Raw genomic sequence first — 19363 nt, forward strand, 5'->3', positions numbered from 1 at the left:
ATTAATTTATATACACTATGCACAAACAAAGCTTTGGACATATTTTATGCAGTGACCTCCTAATAATATCACGGAGAGCTTTGTGAAATAGCCTGCTGCCTTCAGGGATCAAGAGACCAGCAGCTTTCTAAAGGAATGTAAAGATCTTCATTTTTATCTCTCACTCTCTAAGCAGCACAGTTCTCTTCCAAGCAGCTGCAGGATACCTGCATAAGGGAAAGGTCAATATCACTACAGGAAGATGAAGCTCTGATTCAAACAGACAAGGGGAGAGATGGAGCACCTTGCAGCTGCTACTCCATCAGATGACATTCAGTTATGTGTGTAAGAATCTGTATTTCTCTCTAGTAAACAGAAGTCACAAATATGCAGGAGTAGGGGGACTAGGCCATGCAAGACCACGTATTTTCAGACAGCAACTGCAAGTGTACCACACAGCCCATAAGTACAACTCCATAGGCTTCAAGGGTATGTAGGGGGCATCACACCACCCACTACTGTCGTACCGCATACAGAGCAGCAGCCATTCCTTTGGGACGCCGAGGTGTCAAACAGCCCTTGCAAAAGCTGCAGTACTGAGGGGGCTACAGATGGGCTGCACTGGGCAACACAACTTAGAGAAGAGAGAAAGAAGTTAATGCTGTCTTAATTTGGCCTGTTCCTTGGTAAACTTACACGCAAATGCCACGTGATTTCTTGCATCATCCATTCTACCCAAAGAACAAACTAAACTCAAGCCTCGTTACATGGATGTGATCTACTATTAAAAAAAAAGAAGTAAAAGCCAAAGTGGCTATTTCTGCTTTGTTAATCAGAAAAAAAGATGCTTTACGCTTCTGGATTTCCAGAGAGATGCAACAAGACAGACATTTTTCTGTAGTGACAGAAAATTCTAAATAATTATGTGCTAAGAGTAGTTTAACTTGATCATTGCAAATTGAGGAAAAATTTTTAGACCTAGTTCCCTAAACTGGTATTAAAAGATTAGCCACTAGCCAACTCCTAGAATGCTGTTAAACAAAAGACACTTGAGATGTCAGAATTTAACTCTTTACAATGTACTAGCACCATCATAATGTAAAGAAAATAAAAATTAAAACAATGCAGGTACTGTTAGTGTGGGAATGTATTTAAGATATCTTTGTGTTGGAAGGGCTTGCCTAACACACTCTATTCAAACACTCCTTGAAGTATGTACGTTGCCAAACTGTAGGTGGTCTCCTGAGGCTTGCAAACTACAGAGGAAAAAAACCAGATTACGAAGAACGTATTAACAAGCCAAATGCAGAATCACTTCATTACAAACTATTATTGCTATATTCATTTCAAATAATACAAAGTTATTAATTATATACAAAAAAGCCTCCCCAGAATTTTGGTAATTAGCAGAACATTTCAGTTTCTTTAATTGCTTACATTAGAGTAATTTGTTCATTTTATTAACACCAGATGCAATAACACACCGCTAAAAATAAACATGCATTATACAACAAATTTCTATTTTTCAAAAAAATGTTCATTACAATTAGTGAATGCACATGGATCTCTTTCCCCCCACCTTTAGTGAATTATTGTTTGAAACAGAGAGAAGGGAAGGAAGGAGAAACCACACTTAATGCTATTCAGCACCAATAAAGTCAAGAGACCTTTAACATTCCTGTATATCAAAAACATTTTATCTGTATCACTAAACAGGTAAAGTTTACAATACTGTCCCATTTGAAGATGTATCGATTTATATTTACAATACTTTGTAGTCAATAAAACATTTTAACAATATTTAAAAATTGCTTAAATTCATAAAAGTATTGCAGAAATTTATAACATTTACTTATTTTACGTACATACAAGTAAGTCCATGTAAAACTGTCTACGTTCACCTGAAGAACTGACAGAGTAAGGAGCAATTTTCATACAGTTTGCAAAACCCCAATTATTTGAAGGCAGCTATCATTTAACATTCAAAAAATCCTTAGTTGACATTTGCTTCTGAAAACTGAAGTTCCAGTAATAAAATTGAGTATGTAAACTAGCATGTTTTTGAGATCAGTAGAAAATATATTCCCACAGGCATAACGTATTTTAACAACGATGATAATGGTTTTGTAGAAAACTCTCTTGCTGTAGTGATATCTGAACAGATGACTCTGTAACGGTCTTTGTGAGAGCCACAGATAGAGTAATTTTTAAACATCCAGTATTTTAGCAGCTCGTTGTGTTTCCAGTTAAAACTTCCTACAGTGCTAAAATACGACGACTGAACGTGTAGGACCTTATCAGAATTTTCAAATCCAATTTCTTTTGGCATCTAAAGCCTCTTGCAAAAATGTAGCCAAGTGACATTGACTTCTGTGGTTGAAGAGCCAATAATAAACCAACGGAAAGTACACACTGTGCTTCAATCTCCAAATAATTAGGTACCCAAAATTAAGAAAAGTAATAGAAAAGTAAAAAGAACAAAATAAAAAAAAATATTGCACAGCCACATTACCTAGAAAGTAAAGTTGATGTTAAAAAGCCCTAAGTGTGGATGATATAAATTATCTTCCATATAAAAAGTATAAATATCTCTTAAAATACAGCTGCAGCTATACTTTGATACCACACATTATTTGATTCATCTGTTAATGAGGTAATAACCAAGTCTCTTATGATGCTTTTCTCTACTGAAAATATTTTAGGGCAGCAACAAGAAAGAATTTTTCTAGAAATATTTCTGAATCGAGAACAGCGATGTGTGCAGCTCTCCCGATCAGAGAATCGGCGGTGTTGGGCAGCGCGTTAATGACATTGTAACGAACCAAATTACATTCCTTGTTCTGGAGGACTGGCAGAAGTAGGTTCTGGATCATTTCTGCATAAATCGGTCCTGCAGAGGAAAAGGAAAGTTGTATCGTGTCAACCACAGGAAACAAATACAGTTCTTGGACTCTAAAGGAATACATTCTAGAAGAAGAGAGATAATGGTCTGTCTTATGCTGTTGTTATTTTACGACAGAATATGCAGGAATTTTCCTCAGAAATCTTGGAAAAATAAAATTAAGCTATGCATTTTAATAGTTGTATGTGAACAGTGAGAATGTCCTCATCAGTATATTACACTGTGCAAAAGGTATTTATTTGTCAAAACATAATGCTAGAATGCAGTTGCCTAGGATGTCTCAACCGTGAAAGCCACAAACACCAATGAAAATGGAAAAAGTGCCCTTTGAGTCCTAGTATTAAGCCTCAACTAAATACAGCCCACACGCTCAACACTACAACTTTGTTGTACTACAACAAAATGTCCTCAAAAATCAATGCTATTTGTCCTCCCTATTAATGGAGTAACATGGGGGGGGGTGTGTGTTCATCCCACCTTTCCGTAAAGCCTATACCCTAGAAATTTATTCAGTCTCATTCCCTTCTGCCTGTAACAGAGCAGGACAAATCCAGAAAGCCAATTCAGTTCCCAGATGGATTTTCTCTTTCCATTACTGCAGAGTAAGCCCACAAAACAAAGGTGCCTCGGTTAAGCACCCAAAATTAAATGGGATGAATCTGCGACCTAAGAGGCTTAACCTGAGCGGTCTGTTTATTTTGCAGGATATTTATTACCTGATTGTTTATCCTTTAAAGCTGTTTTACACATCTCAATGCGAGCAGAGTGATACGGAACGTAACGATCCTGCAGAGAGCCTACTAACACGATGTTTTTGAAGTAATGAAGACCTACAGGAAAAGAGAAAAAGGTATCTATTGTAACAAATCCCTGAGCAATTGCTACAGAATAGACAAACATAACAGAAATTCGGCACCAGTTTATCACAAGATTTTGCACAGAAAGGCAGAAAAATAAATGACAGTGGAGCTACAGAGTAAGGAAATGTTGGCTACTGGCCTTTCCTCTGTATGTATTTTAATGCATACAGGTTTGACCTGGTTGTGATGCTTCCCATTTGAGCATGGTTCAAACCTTCATCTTCTCAGGAATAAAGTGGTCAGTTTCTGGCTCACAGGAAGGAGTAGAGCCTCTGCACTGCTTAAAGAAACCTAGAGATGGATGGTGCCTTGTCTTCACTGATGACTCAGTGGCTCTTTGAGTCTACTTTGAAGAAACAAGTCCAAGTCTTGGGTCTTGAAGATGTTTGCTGTGACACGCTTTATGTGATATATAAATATATATATATAGACCACATATGACTATATAGGCAGGAAAGACAGGAGTCAAAATGGTATATGCAAATCTAGGGAGCCTAGCAACCCCTTGGATTTCTACCAGGACAATGAGGTAACTCAAACCATTTGTCAATAAGAAGGAACTGCATGGTATTCAACAGCGCCCTTGCTGCTCTCCAGATGGGCTATGGGACTACTCAGGACACAGAAGTGTGTAGTGCTAAACTGTGCCTCATTTGACTGTACTTGTGGGCAAAGCAGCAACTTATTGCAGTCTTACATTTATGTACCAATAAAAACTGGCCCACCAGGCACCTTTACGTGTTGTTCTTTGACTTACTTTCTAGACTTTAAATATATTCTGCCTTTAATTAAATTAAAAATTCAGGAATACACTGTGGAGGAGAATACAGCTCAGTTAATTCCTATGATCCATATCTTCATTTTCCCACACCACACATAAGATCTGTCATGCATAGTGTAAGAACTAAAAAAAAAACAACCCCAAACCTAAAATTATTCCAAGGAATTAATGAACCATTTTCCTGAACAGCAACATTTTCAGCTGCTGAATTAAGAAACCAACCCCAAAATCTAATTAGGCCAACATTTCCAGATTGTGGTACTTAGGCAAAAACGCTGGAAGATTAAAACCTAATTCTATCAGAACAAGATGCATTTGAACTCATCACATCATATCATCTACTGAACAGATCACACATTTTTGCAAAGTACTACAAAAACCAATGAGATTGTCATTAACTAGAAAATAGAGACTAAATTTTTCAAGAGGATTTGAGATAGCATAGGGAAGACAAACCCAAGTGAAAGATCAATGCTGAAGTAGCAAGCTTTGTCCCATATAACAGAATGTTCTTTACTGTAGTATCGAATCTTTACTGGGTTTTCTAAATCTTCCTGAAGAGCCTTATCAGCTAACAGAACTTCAGTCTCAAAGTGATATCCAGCTTACAGCGCACAATTCCTGTCATTTAACCACTGTGCCATCCATGTCCACCAGTGAAATAGGCATTATTGAATTAATGGTACCTATAAATTCAGGAACAGTTTTTCCAAATCCTATGCCAAGTGGAAAAATCTGTCTGTAACAGCAGGTACAGAAATGTGGTAATTCATAACCAACTGCAATCACAGAGGAATATATTTCTGTATACATTCAGGCACCAGAATGAGACATTCAGTCTGCCACCTAGCTATAGCCAAGTAGGGAATGGGAGATGGAGCCACTGGTAGAGTGGGCCTGCTGATATTCTCTGAGAGTTGTATGACAAAAAGTATGACACCTGCCGTTTATCTAATTCAAAGCAAGGCTTCCATTACTTGCAATGGACAATATTCGCCATGGATACCAGAGTGTTATTCAGCATAATCAAATCAAAATGATAAGCAAGTTCAACAATCTGATTCCATTATAAAAGCTTCCATTTTCCTTAGGAATACACTGATCACAGAATGCTATAATAATTTATGTTAAAGGGGACCTCCAGAGATCATCTGATCCTAACCACTTACCAAAGCAGAGCCAATAGGTAGCACATGGTCATAGAATCACAGAACAGTTTGGGTTGGAAGGGACCTCAAAGATCACCTAGTTCCAACTCCTGCCATGGGCAGGGGCACCCTCCTCTTGACCAGGCTGCCCAAAGCCCCATCCAACCTGGCCTTGAACACTGTCGGGGAGGGGACAGCCACAGCTTCTTGAGGCAGTGCTTCACCATGCTCACAGTAATGAATTTCTTCAAAATATCTTATCTAAATATACCCTCTTTCAGCTTAAAGCCATTACTCCTTGTCCTATCACTACGTGCCCCTGTAAACAGTCCCTCTCCAGATTTCCTGTAGGTCATTTCAGGTACTGGAAGGTGGGTGTAAGGTGGAGCCTTTTCTTCCCTAGGCTGAACAAGCCACACTGTCTCAGCCTGTTTTCTCAAGAGAGGTGCTCCAGCCCCCTGAGCATCTTCATGGCCCTCCTCTGGACACATTCCAACAGCTCCAAGTTGGCTGCAGAACTCCAGGTGAGGTCTCACAAGACCAGAGAAGAGGGGCAGAATCACCTCCCTTGAACTGCTGGCTAGGCAAATTTTGATGCAGCCCAGGATATGGTTCACTTTTTGGGCTGCAAGCACAAATTGCTAGCTTGTGTTAAGCTTCTCATCAGCCAACACCACCTCATACTTGGTTGGTTTGACTTGAAGGAAATGTCTCAGTTTTGTCAATATACAATACTCCCAGTGTCTTCCAGAATTCTGCCCATTTACATACTTGTTTGGAAATAAAAATCTGGAAGCTTTGCCAAAAATGCAGTCTGGAAACAGGGCCTACAAAGATTACACCCCGGAAGGCAGCCCTCTCCTGCAGTTGGTCTTCTACACTGCTTTGTGAAGTTAACAGATCACACACAGCTAGAATCATGCCTCAACTTGAGATCCTGAATCAACTGAGGTCTCAGATTAAGATGCCATGGTACATATGCAAGGAAGCTCAGACTTTCGGCTGCAGCTCCACAAGACTGATTAGGGAGTTGGATTTACATTTGGTCAAAAGCTTCATGTCAGCTCGAACTCTGTCCTCAAGATTTTACTTTAAAGCCTCTAGATACATAGAGCATACCAGATTCTTCCAACACTGCTGGAGCAGAGCTAGTGGGGGCTGGGAAGTCCTTCCCCTTAGCAGAACTGATTAGGTTAGTCTCTATGCAATGCTACCAGAAGGGATACAATTTCAATTCTAGTCTCATCCTCATGATGAGTTATGAACAGGCACTCCCTCAAAAGCTAAAAGGCTTTTTCCCCTCCACAAAGCTGAAGAGGGCAGTAAGCTGACATCCTGGCCATAATAGGCCTCTCGAAGAAGAAAACCTGTCAATCATACTTATTCTCTGCTGATCTGTTGTTAACATGGATGTAAACAATAACCCAAACAATTCCCTTTTAGTCCTTTCACAGATTAGGAAAATGCACATTTTAAAGGGGGAAGGTAAGACAATAAACAAACACATCAAAATTCTGCTAATCAAGACCCATGGAAGTACAGAGACATATGAATCTGAGCCTACACATGTGAGTACAGAAATGCTCTGAAGAGATTGTGGCTGTACAGTCACATTTATGAACTGTAAAGCAAACCCACTGGTTTTAAGAATCCCTCATCATCCGCCATAACGCCCATTTTCAGGACAGTTTACATTGGACTAGCTCTAGTCTGGTCACGCAGCGTGCACTGGCTGCTAAAGCTGATTCATTGTGTTCTGAAATAAACAGGGATCATGGAAAGATTTGCTTCTGAATGCATTACTGAATGCTAATGGGGTGTATTCTATGCCTGAGAAGCAGGGACTTAAAAATTTAAGTTCATAACTAAAGCTGAGGTAGAAAAACTTGCAGGACCCAAGTTCACTGCAGGAAGCACTCCTGCCAGTAAGCAAACAATTCGTAACTGGGACTGAAAACAGCACTTTGAGGTTTGATTTACAGAAGCCAACCTCAGCTTCTGACACACATCATTATCTGTTACAGGAGAATGCGTGCTGTCTGAAGTTTTGGAGTCAGTCTACTTGCCAGTTCCTTAATTACAAATGATCAGTTGCAATTTATATCCCACTGGGATCTGCCTCCAGCGTCTTCAGTGATGCTGTTTCGCGTGACTGACAAACTCAAGTTTCTGCAGGCAAAGACCAACTGATGGAACGGGGCTCTTTGTTTTTAATGCTTATACTGATGAGTGTATTTGCATTCTAAACAAGGTACTCACATACCAAAGTCCTGTCTGATATCAAAATAAAGCTGTATGTTACATGTCACCAACATTTGTCTAAGTCAATGAGAACATCAAAACCAACCTATGTATAAATGAAACTGTTCTCTCACTGCTAATTTCTTAATGTGTAAGGTGGGGTCTCTGAACCCATCAAAAATTAGCAAACCAATAAACAAGAAAGGGCAGATTTTTTGAGTGGCAATGGCTACAAATCAAGAGTTTACAGTTTATTTTCCTGGACTCCCTCAAATATGTTAATTTTTATGAAAAAATGTACCTAGCTGAGGATAATGTGTAAATAAGGTAAGTATCAGAATATTCTAATTGAAGGGAAAAAAAATGCAAAATGCAACAAAAGCCCTTCTCTTGTTTACCTTGCCAAAACCACAGTGAATTAGAGGAGCCAGGAGAAGTGCTTGGGACAGTGCTCAAGTTACTCCTGAAAAGGATCTTCTGTTTCACTGGAGCTACTGCCTTTCTGCTTCTGCAGGCAAAAAATCACAGTGCGCTCCAACTGCAATCAATTATGTATTTAAAGACACCAATCAAATGCACATGCCTCCTTAATCTCTTAAAAGAAAAACCCTCCTGATTAGTATTATTATTATTATTTTGATGGTGTGCCAAAACCCCCCAGGTGGCATTTCATAAGCTAGCTAATTTTTACACCTGATGTTAGAAAGTCAACATGAAGGTACAGTTACCGCTTGCAGAAAATACTTGAGCATAATCAATAGATGGAAACAGAAATCAAGGGCTCTGTGAATCCAGAACTTGTCCCTAAGTGGTGCTCTGCTGCTCAACTCTCCTACACACACTGGTTTCAAATAATACTTAGCTCATTCCCTGTTATCCCTTTAAGGACAGGTTTTGCAAGTTTCATGGCAAATGTCAACTGTTCAGTTAGGGCAAGCACTCATTCCTGCTAAGCGGACAGACCATACTGATATCTGAAATCCAAGCAACTAGAAACAGAGGACGGCAGATTTTGGTATCTAAAAACCTTATCAAGTTAATTTAAAAATAAAATAAACTCTTATTTACTGTTTTATCTGTAATACTACAATATGAAATGTTATTTGCACATAACGTAGACATTTTCATGTATTTTTTACAACTGTGCAACTACAATTGTATTGAACACGTCCCCGTAGCTGGCAACCTGGTGTAATTTCTGTCACAGTGTGAAATCAACAATCATTTCCAAGGCTCCCAGAAATCACCAGGCAGATTGTGGCTGCTGCAGACATGACGAGCAGATTTCAAGATTACTGTCAAAGAATATAATTCTCAACATTACCATTATGGAGAGGCAACCTCAGAAAACTAAATTCTCCACTGGGTTAGAGACAGTGTGAATCCCTCAACTGGCACCATAAAGTAACTGAAAATTTGTGAAACAGGATAAACTTCAACTGTCTTCGGTTTGAATAAGTAATCCTATTACCTTTTGTTCCTTATAAACAATTAAGGTCAGCTTTTGCTCCTTATCAGCAATTAGCAATGACAATAATTCTAAGACAGAAAATAGTTCTAGCTTATTAGAATTTTGAATGGTCAAGTCCAGGAAGAAAACATCGAGATTTTTTGAAAAGCCAACAGTCCAATCAGAAAAGCATTGATTTCTTTCCACAACCTGCTATTATTCTCTGAAATAAAGATTTATTTTCATAGGGTAACCTACTCCACAGTCTGAAAAATTACTTTGTTTTCATCACTCTTAAGTGAGCTTTTTAAGGTTGCTTTAGCAAGTTAAATTTTAAGGTCACTCTTCCAGCTTTAAAAAACAATAGGTGCGCAATGAATGCATTGTACTTTACTTTTAAAAAATATTCTACGACTGTAACACTCCATTCAAAGTGCATAAAAGCAAAACTAGTTGACAGGCCACATACAAGGCCACAGAAAAAGACAGACAGAAAAGCAGGCAGCTCGTCATCACCACTTGTCACTTGCTGTAATTTATTGCATTGATCATTTCAAAAGACATTTACAATTTTAAGAATTAATTCCTATTTATACAGCTGAAACAGATAAAGAGAATTGTTAAAATAAGGTTTCTGTCATTCTTTGAGTTCACTTGCTAAGAGAGAATTAACTGTATGTCCAATGTGAGACCTAGAGAAATTCTGCAAACAAACCCCTTCCCCAGGTATACCAGAGAAACCATCGAAAATTATACAAATTATTTTGCATGAATGATTTAATTTGGGTTTGGGTTTTTTGGGGTTTTTGTAGATATTGTGATAAGTAAGCCTTCTTTATTAAAATGAGGCATTGTTTTCTCTGACCATCTTAAAAAGGAAATAAAAGAAAGGTTAGCAAGAACTTTAAAGCAGAATTTTACATTTATAGAACAGATTAAAAAATGCATACAGAAAGAGGTAATCCTAAATAAGTGTGTATGTACTTGACTTATCACAGTGAAATTACTAGCCTCGACAGTAAGCTGAGATATATATATACATACACACGTGTGTATATATATATATATATACATATACATACACACACACATACACACACACTAGCTTAGTGGTTGCATTCAGAACTTCTGCTCGTTACTTAGGGAGGAAAGTATCAAACCAACAGTTCACCTCTGCAACAAAAACGGTTTATTGTTTATTTTACTTGAAGAATATGGGACTAAAGCCAAAGTAACTCTCCGATTAACTGAAACAAGAACTTACTGGAAATTTTTTCTCTAGGTTTCCCATTCACATTTATGTTGAGTGGCCTTTAAAAGGCAGTAAGCATTGGCAGAGCTTACCTGCTTTTTTACTAAGCTTATATAAGAATGTTTGCCGTGGATCTGAATGGTCTCTGCACGTCAGCTGCAATAAAGATCCAGACTTCTTCCACTTCTGCATAAACCACAGTCCTGCATTGTTAGGCACAACATGAGTATTGACCACAATGAAATATGAAAACTAATTAAACATAAAGAAAAGTATGTGAAGTCCACATATTTAGCTCCTCATATGTTAAGTTTTATTTTTCATGTACTGTCAAGCCCAGAAACTTTTCACAGTTTTATTAATTATACTTTCCTGTCTATACATAATAAAGCACAAAGACCATTATTACCACTAACATACATACTTTCTAGGAAAAAATAGATATACTGTCAAAAAGTGAAAATACCATAGTAAGTTAGCCAAAAGGCAATATAAAAACTATTTCAATAATTCACAGAATATTAGGACATTGTGATATTGTTCTTGTTTTGACATCGCACTAAACAAGAAGCATTAGTTCTCAGATTTCTGTAAACAACTTTATAGAACCACCAAATTAATTAAATGTAACTTGAACCAAGAAAGCAGAATTTTCTGGGAGAAAAATCATAATGTTGTATTTTCTATGATGCTGTACCCACTTTATTAGTCAATGAGCAAAACCAGCTGGAAAACTGGCCTTTCACAAAATCTTCTCTCCCTTGCCAAGCAAAAGAAAAACAACCAACCAAGCCCTTACAGTCTCAAGAGCGTGTCGATTCAACCCTCAATAAAACAGCTATCCATTACTTAAGGAATTATTGAAGGCCATTAATGTATACATACAATTTAGTCTTCAATACCCATTACTTATTATTATCTTGGTATTTTCAAAATCTTAAAGACTTTGAAATGTAGAGGAACATTATATAAAAAAAGATATTTTGTAAGTCTTCAACTATAAAAGATAAATACTCCAGAAACCCTTATTCTTTTTCAGTGAATATATTTTGAATTAGACTTCGATAGCTTTAACCTTAGTTAGCTGAAAGGCATTTGCTGGTGATTATATAAACAAACAGCCCTGCCTCCTCATATCCTGGAAAACTGCGATTTCTAAATACAAAATAACGCTAACAATTTTGGGTGATTTGGGTGAGACTCAGTAACAGGTTAAAATACAACACGAAAGAAACCATCCACAGATATACTAGGTTAAACACCCAGCAGATGTCCATAGTGAATCATATTGTAGTCGTCTTAATCCTGAAGTGAACCTCACTAGTAGTGTATGGAGGGCTATAAACCCCCATTTCAGCCACATTCGAAGAGCTCTCATGTTCCCCTTGCTTCTATAAACTCAACAGTAACTCCAGATAGGCAGCTACTTCCTGTCCACCTAGCTGAACACATGGGCATAAGAAGTTTTTCCTCCTCATTTTTATATGAAACAAAATTAAAAAACAATTAATAAATGGACCCTAAACAAGTAATTAATGATTTTTAGAGCAGGGTTTGTTAGGGTTTTTTAAAGGCTTAAAAGAGCATTTTTTTATTTAGTGAAAATCTAAGGAGGGCCTACAGAAAAGTCGGATAGCGACTGCTTATCATGGTATTCTACAATTCTATTTATTCTGATACTCATTTTAGGTTTGGGCTGTCCAAGGTAGGTGGTAAACTCAGGAAGAAGTTTTCATTTAAAAATCTGATTGTTACCTGGAAATATTTTATAGCATTTATTTCAAAAGACAGTAGTTTCTACAAGTTCTCCTAGACCTATGTTTTATCTCTAGAAAAAAAGACATTCCTAAGGTACAAACACACTGCAGAAACACTGCAGGTTGTAACGTGGACTGCAGGTCATCTTTGAGAGAAAAAAGACACTATGAATAATTCAGAATTATTTTGACACAGGTTACATAGTTGCTTTGCAGATTAAGTATAATAAAATTCAGTTTATAATGAATTTGACTCAGCACATTAAATTTGGAGATTCTTTGTGATCTAAGAGAAAACCTGAATCAAACACACAGGAAAATGTTTATGTCAAGGACCTCTTGCATATCCTTCTGCTCATACTTCATAACCCTTCTATCTTCTGACAGCAGTGAAACGTGCACCTTCTCACGATCAAAGTAATGCAGAAACGTGCACCCCACATGGAACTGCTAAGCATGCTTCAAAGACAAACTCTACCCATAACTCAGACTACTGAAAATACTGCTTTACCTGTATTAACAAGAGCACTGCTGTTGTAGAGGGTACCAAGATGTGGTCCAGAGAGAGACAGGAAGGTATGAAGTTTGTTGAGGTAATATTTAAATCGAGGTCTCGTGAGGACTGATCGGATTATTAAATTACCCAATGAGTGTCCAATAAAGCTGTTTAAAAAGAAAAAAAATAGTATAACATAGAAGTTGATGGCAATCTTTTTTCTTTCTTTTTTTTTTCTTTTAAACAGAGAAAACCCAAAACTGGTGTCATAAAAAGCTGAAATGGCACAGGAAAAAATATTACAAGTTTCCATTCAGAAGCCTGTATTTTAGGTCACACAAAACCCAGCTTGTCCATATCTCCCAAGCCGCACAAACTCGCTACAAGCATGTTCTGAGCTTCTCCAGAATTACACATCGGTTTTGAAACCCTAGTGAAAATAAACTAACCTTCCACTAACATCTTCCCACCGAAATCCAAGATTATTTCTGGCTGTATTTCCCTTAGCACCAAGTATTCAGAAAATATTTTATGAGCTAGGCATGACTGAATAAATCGCTACGTTGGCATGTGATGGCCTTCAGTATGATACATGTGTGAGGGTTACTGAAACATCCTAGTGAGAAGGATTCCCAAAGAACTTCTACAAGGGGGAAAACTGGATCTGATTGTTTTAAGAGTGAAGCAGCATCTCAAATTTGCTTAGCAGTTGGAAAACAATAAGTGATTATCAGCTTGAGCAAGGCAATTGAAGAGTATCTGCCAGGAAAGCACTGTGTTTCCCTGGTTAAGTGAATTAGGGGAAAGATGGATGGGACTCTTAATTATGCTTGCATACATGAAGCTAAATATGTAATCTGAGGTACCTACTGTCATACCCAACAAGTCTGCATAAGGCACTACAAAATAAAGCAAGCCTAATTGTACAGTTAGGCTTACAGAACCCTGATGGGGTAAGGACCACACCATGCTAGGCACAAACTTAAAGAGGATATGGTAGAGGCAAGACTCAAAATTAGAGGATATGGTAGAGGCAAGACTCAAAATTAGAAGGAAAAGTGCCTTCCTGTTTTACAAATGTAATCTCAGGACATGGAGAGAACAGACAACCATCCAAAAATACATGGTAGAACTATTGTGGCTGCATCACGTATGTGCCCCAACATCACACCTGTAACATTGTCCTTCCTGTTATCACTACATTCATCAGGAGAAACAGGTAAAACAAAGCTACCTGTGCTACCTGCACAAAATACAGCACTAAAAATTTATGTGACTGCCTAACTGTTCCCCATGCACGAATGACTGACTGAAAATTCCAATTTAAAACTAAATAAAAAAATGCAAACATTAGTTTGTAGAATAGCAGGCCCTAAACTCTGACAGAATTATATATTTCTGTGACAGAATAGGCTATTTGTTCCTCACTAACGTGTAATTTTGACATATATTCTTCTTTCCATTCACTTTCACAACTAGATTTTAAAAAATGCTGCAGTACCTGAAATTTTCTGCCACGGCTCACCATGTCTGCCTAACTAATTTAGAAAGGAGAGATACGTATCCCAGCACAACAGCCGTGCATTTGCAAAACAAAATGCTGAGCTCCTGACTGTTGAACACCAACATTTAAACCCATTCTCTCAGGATACAGCATACAGTCCATACAAGGAAAACAAGTCCATAGGTTTCTTCAGGAGTCAGAAAACGTCCACAGAAATTCAGCGAGTTCATCCTGAAGATGACCCGCATCACACAATTGCTCTTGAATAAAAGAGATTGTTTTCTGAAGAAGATCTGAACATTAGCAGAGACATTTTCTTGACAGTTCCCCAATAGTTCATCCACTGTTTATTAAATGCCAGAAAAGGATGAGAAACTCTTATATTGTACCATAACAAAGGCCAATTTTGTCACTGGAAAAAACAGTGATCCAATCAATGAATCTCACTATCCTCAAGAATACGGGCATATCTCAACCAAAACTTCAGAAACATGAAAGATCCATGGGAGAAAAAAAGGTGCTCACAATCAGCTACGTGAAGGTACCTCTAAGATTAACACCCACTCTCAGTGTTAAAGACTTAATAAAAACAACACAGGTTACACTAATATGTTCAAATTCAGATGTTTATGTGAACACAAAGTAAACCTTTAATAATATTTTCTATGAGCAAAAGGTTTGAGGATTTCTCAAAAAAGAAAAGAGAGGAAAAGGAAAACCCTTCAAAAAGGGTTTTGAAAGTGTAAGATAAAAACATAACCCATGCTACCTGTTGTTTCAGCTACCTGCAACTATGGGATGCTGTGCAAAACCAATGCATATCTGAACAGTAGGTGGCAATATTACCGTATTCTGAATACAAGATACACTTACTGAATTAACAGATTTATACTGTGGTGTTTATATGCGCTTTATGGCACAAGCCTATTCAGATCATACTGGAAGATTAGACATAGTAAAACCCCAGTATGGATGAAAAAAAATCCCTCAAAAGCCATAGTAATAGAGTGGTGAAACAATGAACTAATGTTTCAATATATGCATAGCATTAAAAATGCCTTTTTTAAAAATCTGTGAGCTAACATTACTTAGGGAAGATGATAACAAACTGAATAATCCAAATGAGTCTAGTACAGCTCATCCTAAACCTGACATGAGCAAAAAGGTTTCTGAAACTACACTCTTGAGACCATGTGGTTTATTTCCCAGCTGAGGAACCTGGGAAGGCTTCCATTCTCACAGATACTCAAAACGTGAACAGAAGGAGTGAGCAATTTGACTTGATGCAGAACTGAAATAACTTTGAAGATGGCATTAGTATGAGCAGGTAACTGGCCCAGATGATCTCCAGAGGTCCCCTCCAACTGGAGTACTCTGCGATTCTTTACCAAATGGTTGTTTTATAAAGGCAAATTGCTGTTGGTTTCAATCAACCTTCCAGGTCATGCTTGCTACACACTTTAAGTGGGCACACAGATTTTGTTCAGAGGAGATCAGTGCACATGTTGGGCAGTGCGCTGGTGCAGTAACTGGTGGTAATAACCCCTTCGGCAGTACCAAAATGTTGGTTCACTGAAAACTGACACTATAGTACAGCTCTGGGTTCTGATGGCACAGCGAGTGCCTCTTCTTATCTCAGTGTAAGAATGTAGCACAATAAATACAGTTTTGCCATTACTTGAAGGCACAAGGCTTTGCATCGACCCAGTAGTGCAGAATTTCTGAACTTCCTAAGTTGTCTTGGCCTGAGCAGATTTTAGTTTGGTTTAGCTGTGACAATCATCTTGACAATGGTAACAAGTTAAGCTTAAAGTTGCTTTAGGTTCACTGCAGTTTCTATTAATAACAAATAGTTAATTCTGTGTGGCTCAAACTGTGTCACTAGAATAAAGTTTGGTGTGGAAGAGTGCAGATCCAGGTGAGGTCCCCTGTGGTCACTGCAGAAGCACAATCTTACAATTCAGTACTAAGGATAAAAGAGAAGGGGGGGGGGGGGGGGGGAAGGGAAAAAAAAAAAAAGATAAAAGAGTAAATGGGAAACAAAGGAAACAGCATGTGGACAAACTGAAAATATGAAAGTACAAAAATAAATGTAGACAGACCCAAGGCCAAGGAGGCAGAATGCCCCAGCATGAACAGCATTCGCCTTACACTGAAGCCCCAGGATGCTGCTTAAGGAGGACGGAAACCACCGGTCTTAGGACGCAGACAGCAGCTGGAAGGAGAACCTACCACCTGAGAAAAGAAACTAAAAATTGTCTGTACAACTTTGGCCATATTAATAATGGGCTTTTCTGCGCTAATTTGGACTATGAATTTCAGTAGCACTGTTACTAGACAAATAATAACATTTTTCTGCATTTTTTTATGAGACTATTAAAATACTAGTCAGACTAACAATAAATTCTTAGCTCTGCATATGAAGTGTGCTCCCTTTTGCCCATAACACTACTTAGGCTTTAAAAGAGGGAATGAACAGGTATTTCCAACAGACAATACTGTCGGCTTTTTTGACACAGAAAATCATTACAGGTCTGGAGACTGATTTTTAATCAGCTATTGAGCAGCACTTGCACTGAGACCACTTCTGTTAGCAGACAAAAGAGATTTTATAAAGAGAAACAAACATTGTTCAGGAGAGCATGGCTAACTAGCATGAAGTCCACCCTCTTTACATTGGGACAGCAAAAATGAGGTAGGAACGTGTCGGCTGTTTGAACAAAGGGCTTCTTAGTAGTACTTCCCTGGCCTTTTTGGGTCACCCCTTCAAGGAATTGCATATAAGCACATCTCTTTCTCAAAGTTCTCTCATGCAGCTACCAGGAAAGAGCTGCACAATTTGCCAATAATTTTAATTTTTCTCGTAAAAAAATGTAAAAGTTGAGAGATGGAGACTTCTGCTTTGGCAGGGCCAAACACCAATATACCCACTTTGAAAAATAAACTGAAATAAAAATCAGTAGTTTCTTTTTTCTTTCAAGTGACAAGTAATAAATAAAACTGAAAAGTTATTTTACAAATTGAAAATGTGAAAGAAGCAAACTAAAAGCAAAGGAGAATTCAGCTCTCAGGTATGAACCAGAGGGTAACTGGGTGAGTTTACTAACTGCAGCCTTCAGACCATGGCATGAGAGAGAAGATGTCAGTGTGTGCTTGTGGGTTACAGGCATCTCCTCTCCACACACTGAGGGTGCTAATGTGCAGTCTCTGTAACACAATCATACAGGGGGGTTTCTTTGGTTTTTTAAATCATCAATTTAGACAAAACGAACCATGTGAAATCTTGCCTATCTCAGAGTAGAAACATTTGTTTAAAAAGCAAGATTATGTTTAAACATATTTGGTGTTTTCTCTAGCTGAATAAGGCCTACTAAACATCAGTATGCAGAAATGTGTAGGAAATGCATGTGACTAGCAGGTCAAAAAACCTTCCAGATGTGTAATCTGAGGGTGCCTAAACAAACGGATGAAGTCAGGCTTGAATTTGCTCTTTTCATCTATTGCTGAGCTAAGTCCAGCAACACAGCTGAGTCCGTACGGTAGTCTGCCCAAACCAGGTATCCAAGTATGAAAAAATAAATGGAATGAGTATTCCCTGGAAGTAACTGGACAGGGAGACTGAAATGCACAGACTGGGATGCGCCTTCTATTATGATGTAAACCATGTTTTTTTAGCAGATGAACAAATCAGAAAACAACAAAATAATGAAGTAATCTTTTCATGCAGCTGCCCTTCTACACCACTGATAAGATGGAATTTCCCTGTAGGAATGACAAGGTAAGACAGTCTGCTATGTCATACTTGGTGAAGAGAAGAAGAAAGCTAACTTTATCTTGTCATAGGTCTATGACAGTTCCTTTGACTTTCTCAAAATATTACCTGCTTTTCTGAAGAACCCTAACATGCAGGACCTGAGGAAGCACAGGACAGCATCTCCTTCAATGTAATGCTTAACTTTGCCCTCCAAGCACCAACAGGAGTAGGTAAGCTTACAACACTGTTCAGTCTCCTTTCAGCTGGGAACTCCCTCTCTCTCCTCTGCGCTTCTTTCCCCTGCTCCTCCCCCTCTTTGGATTTCTCTTTCCCACCTCTCTTTTGGCCTGCTCCTGAGCATCACAGTTCAGAACAACACAGGGCTCTAGTTTCAATTTTATTTCTAGAAATAGTATAGAACAGATATTACCTGATTTTTGAAAGGGTTAGATTATAAATTTGTATATACTGTATAATTTCATCTAAAAGGCGATCTGTCATGGAATCAAAATCAGCAAAGGTATCATTCTGTAAAATAAAAGAAATAAAAAAATAACAACTGTATTTTCTAATGCAGCAATAAACATTCTGCATTCAGTCTGAATTCTTATTCCCCAGTGTTTTGATCAACAGCACACAAATAAAATCACCCGTATTAACTTTGAATACAAACACTACAGCTAGTTATTGTATTTTTTCAAGGTGGGTTTTTTTGTTTGTTTTTTGTGTGGTTCTTAGTAATATGGAATAAAGTAATATACATTTTCCAGTAAGACTACCTTCTTCTAGTACACCAAAACAGATCGTAACGTTACACAGCCAGCCTTCTAAGCCTTCCCCTACACATAATCTTATCTGCAGTAAAACAGAAGACCAAACTACATACTCATAACTAAATCACACTGCTCAGGAAATAGGAGACAATCACTGCAACAGCAGAAAGAGTCTACATTAGTACTGTTTACTAAAACCAAACCAAAAACCCTTTAAAACCTTATTCCCAGTTAACAGCTGATTCACTACAAGGATTAGCAGTAAGACATTAAAAAAAGAGGTAGGCAAAGGCTGCCTAAAACTTTTCAATACAAGTTCCATCTGTGCAGAAATCTGCAGCGTTCAACGTATTTACAAACGATCTGAGAAGGGGAAGGAGGGGAATAATGAGATGTCAAGAGTTTGGAGACAAAACCAAATCTCCCTGATAGTCATATCAAGAACCAACCAGAATTTCAGTAGAAT

At 38.0% G+C, this 19363-nt stretch overlaps 1 protein-coding gene across 1 annotated transcript in view; it reads right to left on the minus strand.

Annotated features, from left to right (window-relative positions):
• Positions 1 to 2635: 2635 nt before the first annotated feature.
• Positions 2636 to 19363, minus strand: part of FAM135A (family with sequence similarity 135 member A) — a 68763-nt gene continuing 52035 nt past the window's right edge. The window contains exons 17-21 of the mRNA XM_084262149.1: positions 18555 to 18652; positions 12882 to 13033; positions 10706 to 10816; positions 3598 to 3711; positions 2636 to 2869 (exon numbers count right to left, since the gene is read on the minus strand). Coding sequence (XP_084118275.1) covers positions 2664 to 2869; positions 3598 to 3711; positions 10706 to 10816; positions 12882 to 13033; positions 18555 to 18652 — 681 coding nt within the window. The 3' untranslated portion in view covers positions 2636 to 2663. The remainder of the gene's footprint in view (positions 2870 to 3597; positions 3712 to 10705; positions 10817 to 12881; positions 13034 to 18554; positions 18653 to 19363) is intronic.

Source organism: Gallinula chloropus, assembly GCF_964237585.1.
Source record: "Gallinula chloropus genome assembly, chromosome: 3".
Lineage (NCBI taxonomy): Eukaryota > Metazoa > Chordata > Aves > Gruiformes > Rallidae > Gallinula > Gallinula chloropus.